Here is an 8,661-nt window from a genome sequence, read left to right on the forward strand (position 1 = left end):
AGAGAGAACAAGTGTGCAGGGAAAGAGATATTCCACTCTACACCCCACAATCCCACACCAACTAAACAGGAACACCTGATCACATCCCTTCTCTCTAGCTCACTATCGCTCTGGCTGACAATACATGAATCAACTACAGTATCGTAAACATCCTCTTCTATTCTTTTACACAGACACCCATCCACACACAGGTACACGGAGCATGCACAAACACACGCACGCACACACACACAGTCCTTGGCAGTCTGAATCGGCCAGAGCTGCAGCTTTCACTTGGGCTTTACAGATCTCATGGCTTAAATGTTTGACATGATTGATGACGATTGGTTGTAAAACAGAAGGAGAGAAAAGGAGTGAAAACTGGTGAGATCATTTGTGTGAGAAAGAGACTATCTGGGGAGAGAGAGAGCGAGGGAGAGAGAGTGAGCAGTGCCAATAAAGCATTATTGAACCTGATTGGATTGAATGGGGGAGGGAGGAAAGAGAAGCAGAGAAATAAAATAAGTGAACAAGACTTTCAATTTCTCCCATAATGCCCTGTAGCCTCATTCAAAGCTTCAGAATACTGCCATTAAACATCTTTTCGATCTCAGGAGACGGAGCAGAATCGGCTGAAATAAAACAGTTCTTTATTGAACACTTTTAGGGGCCACTCTATGAGATTCGCTGTTCTCAGTGAAACATGCAGTTAACAATCATACAATAGAGCTGTACAAAATGGACTCCTTTTAACACTTCTTACCTGTTTCGTATTCCATTCTATCGATAACATAAAAATGGTCTATCAGAAATTCACATAAAATACATATTACAGGTAATTTTATAGAAGATGTGCTGCATTACACTTGGAAGATAATTTTATTTATTATTATTAGTAGTAGTATTTCTTAAATCAGAACTGCATGTTTAAGTACATGCTTTTTCTTTGTTACTCCATTGCTTCTGCTTAGATTGAATCTTAATTTCTTACTTCACTCTCCCTGAGGAACACGCATCCATGTCCTAAATTGTGTGTGCTCAGATGCGATCTGTGCATAGAAATGAATTTCATATTGACAGTGTCTGATCTGGATCTTAAGCTACACTAGGTTAGCTAAGCTTCCTCTCCTTCTCCTCACAGCACATCTATTCATTATTTTATACTGTACTGTCCATTTAATGGCATCATTATTCAACAGCAGACTATAAATGGAAGAGCTAATCCAGATTAAGAAAGCCTGACAGGCACATCTGATTGGTTTAAGAAAATGTCTCTCATCTTAAGACACTTTTTAAAAGCTGCCTTCAAAGCAGTACATGTTCATATATAAGTAATATATTTTCCTGCAAGGTAACATCCTATGTCCTTTATTAAAGCCTATTCACATCAATACGTGTTCTGTAAGTGCTCCCTATTTTGTTGTCATCGAAATTATAATTCACCAAGCTAATTTGTTAAATGCTTACGGAACAGAGGCACATTTTACAGTGTCACTATCAAATTGTCAACCCGGAGTACGATTTCACACAATTGGCCCGTATCTCTGCCGTCACACACACAGGAGTGCTGTTGTACACACAGCTACAGACTGGGTGTAGTCAGGAAATGGGTGGAGCCAAACAGGTTCTAAACCTTCATAAATGTAAGGCCAGTTGATCTCCCGCTTCGAGCTGCTGTGCTGGGTTGTGCGGTTGAACGATGAAAGAAGATTTTAAATATTGCACCCCAGTGCTGATAAAACACTAAGCAGCCTGAGTCAACCTGGAGAGAGCCAGGGGAGCAGAGCAAGCGTGTAAATGTTATTGCTCGTTTCCTGAAAGCCACCGTTTAAACACTGGAGCCACGCAGCCGGTATCCTCCCTCCATCTACCAGAGGCCTTAGCGCAGAACAAAGCACTGGGCCATTGCTTGGATAAAGATCATAACCGCAGAGTTTCAGTATTAGCAAGGATAGTAACGTCTGATGATTTGACCTTGTGGGGAGCACCTACAAAAACTAGTACTTTTGTTTAAAAAACTAAAAGGGACTTCTTGTTTCCGAAGTTAAGGCAGTTAGGATTAGGTGTAGCATTAATTAGCTACAGTTATCATTATGTGAGTGGAAGGTCCCTACAAGGATAGTTTTGTGTGTGTGTGGTTTTAAATCTGTATTTTGGTTAAATTATCATGAATTAATTGCACCCTCTAGTGCTCAGGAAGTTTGTACACTGAACAGGGTGAGAGACCAGAACACAAAGACGTTTCGGCGAAGGAATGCTTTAATATTCACTAACGTTCACATGGTATGCATATACTCTGCAGCCCATGTCTTTTTCCCTTTACTTGCTAATCCTGACCTCTGACATTTCCCCAGAGCTGTCCACTGCTGGTCATTGCTTAGCTGGGCCAGACTCTGAGTGCTATCTTTACCAGTGAGAAACAGTACAGAGTTGAATTTTTCCCCACGCACTATGGATATAGTGGGCACCCACCCTAACGGTTTTCAAATAGATATGAGTGAGCAAATATTTTGCCATCTGTGAAATGGGCCACACACCATTTAATTTTTTGCTGTGTTGTGTGAATTTAAACACACACTCTTCAATATGCTGCTGTCCAGCGGTGCTGAGACTGGTCCAAACCATTGTTTATCCCATCAGAATATCTGTTTCATCTTCGTTTTGGTGGTGCTTGTTGCTGTTTAGATGAAAGACTTTTCTCAATGTTACATTTTGCACGTCTTATTTTCCAGTGTGACGACATTGGTGGACAGTGCGAGAGTGATTTAAGGTTTGGCTGCCATGCCACAAATCTGGCTTCCGGTGCCACGTCAGGCTAATGTTGGTCTACAAAGATCTGAGTGGAGAGCCCACTGGGGCATGAAGCTACAGGTGGTGCAGGGTGCAGATTCTAAGAAGGGTACCCGACGGAGACTGAGTCTTTCTTTTCTAGTCTCTGCCGCCAGACCTGTAATCACAATGGCTGAAGTTACGGACCAGGCAGTTCAATCAAAAAGGTGAGAATTCTCACACAGTGAGGGGAAGATGGCATGACCATGTGGAGCTTTGAGGAATCGCACTTTGACTTCTCAGGATCCCTGCTGTATATGTGCCTATTTATAAAGATTTATTGTTAATTGCAGATTAAGGTGCTCAATCTTTTTGACTCCCCCCCCCCCCCCCCATTTTTTCCTCACCTTGTTGATTCCCAGATTAGAAGACCTATTTTAAGATCTCCCTGCAACCTATATTCAGATCTGTAACTGCATGCGCTCTGCATGAGTCTACTGAGTGATGTACCATTCATGAACAGCGCTTTCTCACGCCCTTATACTGATGTATTCTTCAAAAATCTACTTCTGCGGTTTTAGATCTGCTGCAGAGAAAAGGCACAGAAATTCCCCCAGTCCTCTATATCTTTCAGACTTCAACAGCGGGAGACAACATTTCCATAAAGACACTAATGAATTTTAGCAGAGTGCACGATTATTTTAGGGTCCCCTCGGTTTATGCCATAGCTGCACGGGCTGTTTTCCCCGTGCTTATCCGCTGTAACGTTCAGTGACACTTCGCTGACTGCTGTCATATGAGTTTTTGTTACGGCGCTGAAGACGCGTGGCAATCCAGCGAATGCTCGCGACCGTTTTATCTCCACGTCGCGTGTCACGAAACAGAATTACGTGGGATTGTCGGAGTGATCACAAATCGTTACCGCTAATTCTTGTCCTTTACCAAGTTCACTGTCTCGCACGTTGTGTGCGCTGGTAAAGTACTGCTGATCTATCTGATCGGAAGGCTGCAATAGAGCATCTTGCGTCCCGCGTGACTCACGACTCGGTAGGCTTCCACACAAGTACACGAACGCAACGTAAGCGCGCACGCACGCAAACGCGCGCGCACACACACATAGCCATGATGGAACGTACAATTCACGAGGCACCTGGTACACTGTGCTTCATTGTTGGCCAGTGCGCGTTCTTACCGTCAGGACTGGCACAGATGAAGACTCGCACGCTCCTGCCCGTGGGGACGTGGTACGGTGGGAGCGCGAGGACATTACCGCTGATAGCCGCTCTGCGGAGCGCAGACTCGCGTGGACACGGCTGCCTGCTCCCCACTCCGGACGGCCACATTGGTGGCGACTTCCAGCTCGGCTGTAAACACAAAATGTAAGCGACTAATGCTTCCCCCACTTCAGGAAATAATTGTAGTAAAAAATAAAACTTTATAAAAGTATACTGTCTCTCGCTCTCTCTCTTACACACACACACACACACACACACACACGCACACACGTGTTTTGTTGGCACTAAAATGCATGCCTGTTTCCTTCTCTCTTTATCAGCGTATTATTATTAAACAGTTTCCCCAACGACCCACAAGGCAAAATCAGGTAACATGCTTACTTTCGCGTCAGTTCTTCACTATAGCCACATTAGCCCGTTACTGTGCATGACGCAAGAATGAGAAAAGCAAAGACGCAAATTGGCAAGAACCACCAAGACAATCCCTTGCTGCCTAACAATCGATATGGTCGCATCTCAGATCGAATTGGTTTTTCAAAGTTTAAATCTGCCTTCGATAATAGTCTTGCCATGCTATTGCACAGAAAGCTTCTACAGCCATGCACACTACATGTTTAGATGCAAAGTTGGTTTCCCCATTTCATATAGAACGCAGTTCAAACAGTCGCGTACAATAGCACGAACCTCAGCTCAAGTGTCTTTCAACCCAGCGAATGCGGTCACGGAGTAGTAGAAGGACACGGAGACACTAACACAACACACTAAGAAGTGCTTACATTCATTCTCTTCTCTTTATAAGCCTTCGACAATATCCAAGCAAAGATCCGCGAAAATCGGCAGTGACGGCGATATTAACGCCCATTGGAGTTCTTTGACCGAGAATCAGACCCTGGAGACCGGGAGAACGACGGCCGTTTCCCGAAACTTGGCATTCGGTATTCTTCCAGTGGTATACCTTGTAAAGCTCCGGGCGAAATGTTTTCTGTGCTCTGGTCGTTTTATTTCGACTGAGGTAACAGGAATTACAATGGATCGCGGACAGCGAATAGCGCGTCCGCTCGCGGCGCTGTCAAACGGGGGTAGTCCTCGCGTCACCGGTTGTCTCTTTATTGCGGAGGGTCTCGCCAGCATGAGCGGGAGGAGGCGGGGTCAGAATTAATGATCCCTATAGATAAATGCACCTCTTTTGCAGCACAGTATTCTTGACGCGCCGAAAGTTTAAGTGCATTGGATTAAACCCAAATGATTACGTTGCTATTTTGCTGCTGATGAAATGCGACAGCGTTGCATATTTTCTAGCGAGAAAGAATCGGCATTGTGGACTTTTATTTGTCCGAATTGCAATGCAGTGAAGATAATTGCTAGAGGAAAAAAAAGGAACCGCTAAATTATGTTTCATATTATGTAGCATTATCAATCTAAAATGAGTTGAATTGCTTTTTATTTATTAAAAATATCGATAAGTGGGCAAAACACCCAGTATATGCACATCAACCATCTACAGACATGCCATCATTTTCGCAAGTTAAGGTTCCCGCATCTTATACTACAATCTTACGCGAATACAGACATCTGAGGACCAGATATATTTCCGTACAAAATCTAAAACTAGCAAATTGAATTTCAATTCAAAGTTTATCCTCTAGCTTGCATAGACAGATTTTCATCTTCGAAAATCGGTACTAATTAAACGTGAAAAGCCTGGCGCATTTTACTACGAATAGTCAGTAATATAGCCAGTATATTTAAATAGCTTAATATATTGATAGCCATTGATAAGTTTAGATTATGAAATTAATATATTTACAAACTCTCAAACATTTAGGTTAACGTAGCTCAGTATACCCATTGTCTAACTTACTGCTCTCGAAGATCGCCTTGTCGTGAGCTCGCTGACTCCGATTGGCACCCAGTCCTCATATAAATGCCCGGGCCCTCGGTATGGGGCACACGTGAGCACTTCCTCCCGCGCACGGAGAGCAGATTCTAAGAAGGGTACCCGGCGGAGACTGAGTCTTTCTTTTCTAGACTCTGCCGCCAGACCTGTAATCACAATGGCTGAAGTTACGGACCAGGCAGTTCAATCAAAAAGGTGAGAATTCTCACACAGTGAGTCACATTAAAATAATGCAAGTGGGTATTTTATTTGTGAGGGCTATGCTGTTTGATATGGAGGTCAGCCAGGAGTGTAGAAGTACATACACTTCAGACACACCTGCTAAAGAGTGTAGTCTGTGACTGCTGTATTCTAGTTGTGTTATAATTAATGTGATCAAAAAGCTATCTTATAAGACTGCCAAAATAAACTCCGGATTGTCAAAAATAATCGCTGGTGCATCTACTAAAAACATAATCTAAAGGTTATTATCACCTACTGCTACCATTCAATCCATGAGAGCAGATTTCTGTTTCTGTAATTGTTTATAGTTAATCAATTGCCTGGTCAGATCTCAGAGAATTCTGTAAGGAAAGTTCAGACCCCCACGTGGCCTGAAAGGTGCTCTGTGTGGACCAAACACCTAAACTTTAACTCTATTGCCTAATGCACATGCCAGTGTAACTCTATGTGTTGTAATGTATTTTACACTCTGGTACTGTGGGTAATTTTATCTAATTTGCGCTGTACACATCTGAGGCATAAACAGGCAGTTATATCACAGGCATGATAACCAGGCGTTCTTTGAAAACCCTCTCTTGCCTAATACCGTCATCTATTTCCCCAAATGCCCATTTATTAACTCACAAAGCCCGTAAACAACAGCAACACGTACTGCAGCACAAAATCCCTCGCAGAGATAACCCTCCCTACAGATCAATATACTCAATTCCTGGACAAATTCATGCACCCTTCCCTAGCGAATGGGACAGGTGCCTTTTCTTCTGAAGCTCGACACATGGATGGCAGTAAACACTTCACACTGGTGGGAGGAAGAGAGTCAAGGTGAAGGTTTATGATCAAAGACCGGCCGTTAAAGGCTTTGTTGTGCAGCTGCTTGCATTGACGGATGACCCCTGAAAGTCTAGGCAGCTTGAGGGAGAGTTTTGACAAATTGGATGTGGGCTATTATGTAATGCTGTTCATGTCTAGGGTGCATTGGTTGCTTTGTGTTTAACTGCAAATGTGGAATGAAATGCTTGTTGGATGGGTTCCAAGGCGAGGTAATCATTCCTCACGCTGGAAGCGTGTCTCATAGCCTGGACCAGTGCTTGAATTTGGAGAGACCGAATGGGGGTTTTAACTGAATAGTTTTCACACAATAGCCAGCTTTTGCTCTTTTGTCTTTTTCTACAGAGACATAGGATTGTTTTCAGGAGAAAAGCATGATTAAGCCATGGAGACTGTGCCCACAGCGTGGGGTGAAAGGCTTGCTATGCAGAACAACAAAATGGGCTGGAGCGCAACCAGCACCACGGACAGCGTCCTGAGTCAGCGAACAGAACTGCTCAGTCCACGCTCCAGGTGGAATGCATTCTTTTTTTGCTGATGTAGAATCAGTTTTGCCCATCTCAGTCCCCGTTCTAACCACAACACGGGCTACAGCAGCAACAATAAACAGCTCCCAGATCAGAGTAAATGGGCAGCCCCCAGCCAAAGCCGATTACAGTATAGCAAGGACTGAGTAGCACTCTGGATGGCTGACGTGGCCGTAACATTCCGATTCATTGATTTACAATGTGCACAGACACATTAAACACACTGCCATCCGTTATGCTCACCAAGTCCAACCAGGTAGCCCATAAGAAACCCTCCCATGCTGTAAAACCATGCCAGCATCCCATCTCCCTCCTCTTCTAAGCATCGACACTAATCCTGTCACACAACTGAGATATGGATGTTCCACATATGTTGCACCTCACATGCAGATCAAAATCTCAAAGAAAAAGCAAGATTGTTTCAGGAACCACTGGATTAACTTCCCAATCAGCACAATAATTAGGGACCACCAATCACATGGAATGATAGAATCGGATTAGAAATCTCCAGTCAAACACTAGCATCAACACAGAAAGCTCTGGTGGCATGCTATTGGTGCAGATGAGATACATCATTATGACTGGTGTATTTTTGAATGGATGTCGTTTTGATTGAAGGATTCTGGCCAGGACCTGGATGATTATGAAATATTATGAAATCAGTTCTTTTTGATATAGATAGTGAGGAGGTTTTGGTGTGATGTGTTGTCATGACAATAAGTTGCTTGAGAACTGTTGCGTATGTGTGTTATGGCAGGCAAGCTTTTCAGCACCAGCCAATTAGTGTGTGTGTGTGTGTGTGTGTGTGTGTGTGTGTGTGAGAGAGAGAGAGAGAGAGAGAGAGAGAGAGAGAGAGAGAGAGAGCAGTGACCTTGGGATTATATTTGATTTAAATTCAGACTTTATGTGGGAGAGATACACAGAAGAGAAACACATAAGCATGAGCATAAGCTAACTGACATGATATTACCAGGTCATGCGGAAAGGAACTCTAAATGTTGGCATTAAACAAAATACACACAAACATATGCACACTTTGCTAACATTATAGCAGAGAAGCCACTAAGAACTACTGCGACTGACAGATAAAGAAATTATTCTTTCCTCGTTGGATGATACTGTGTCAAAGCAATGCTAAAAGTTATAATATCAGTTATGGGCAGCTGGAATATTATACCAAAGATGTAAGTGGAAGTGTTTCTCA

The 8,661-nt window shown here is 43.3% G+C and overlaps 1 protein-coding gene across 1 annotated transcript in view; it reads right to left on the reverse strand.

The window, feature by feature from the left end:
- The window catches only part of LOC113573475 (NACHT and WD repeat domain-containing protein 2), a 38,776-nt gene extending 33,743 nt beyond the window's left edge, over positions 1–5,033 (reverse strand). The window contains 2 exon segments of the mRNA XM_027003761.2: positions 3,941–4,112; positions 4,760–5,033. Coding sequence (XP_026859562.2) covers positions 3,941–4,112; positions 4,760–4,765 — 178 coding nt within the window. The 5' untranslated portion in view covers positions 4,766–5,033.
- Positions 5,034–8,661: the final 3,628 nt, after the last annotated feature.

This window comes from Electrophorus electricus, chromosome 19 (genome assembly GCF_013358815.1).
Source record: "Electrophorus electricus isolate fEleEle1 chromosome 19, fEleEle1.pri, whole genome shotgun sequence".
NCBI classification, from domain to species: Eukaryota; Metazoa; Chordata; class Actinopteri; order Gymnotiformes; family Gymnotidae; genus Electrophorus; species Electrophorus electricus.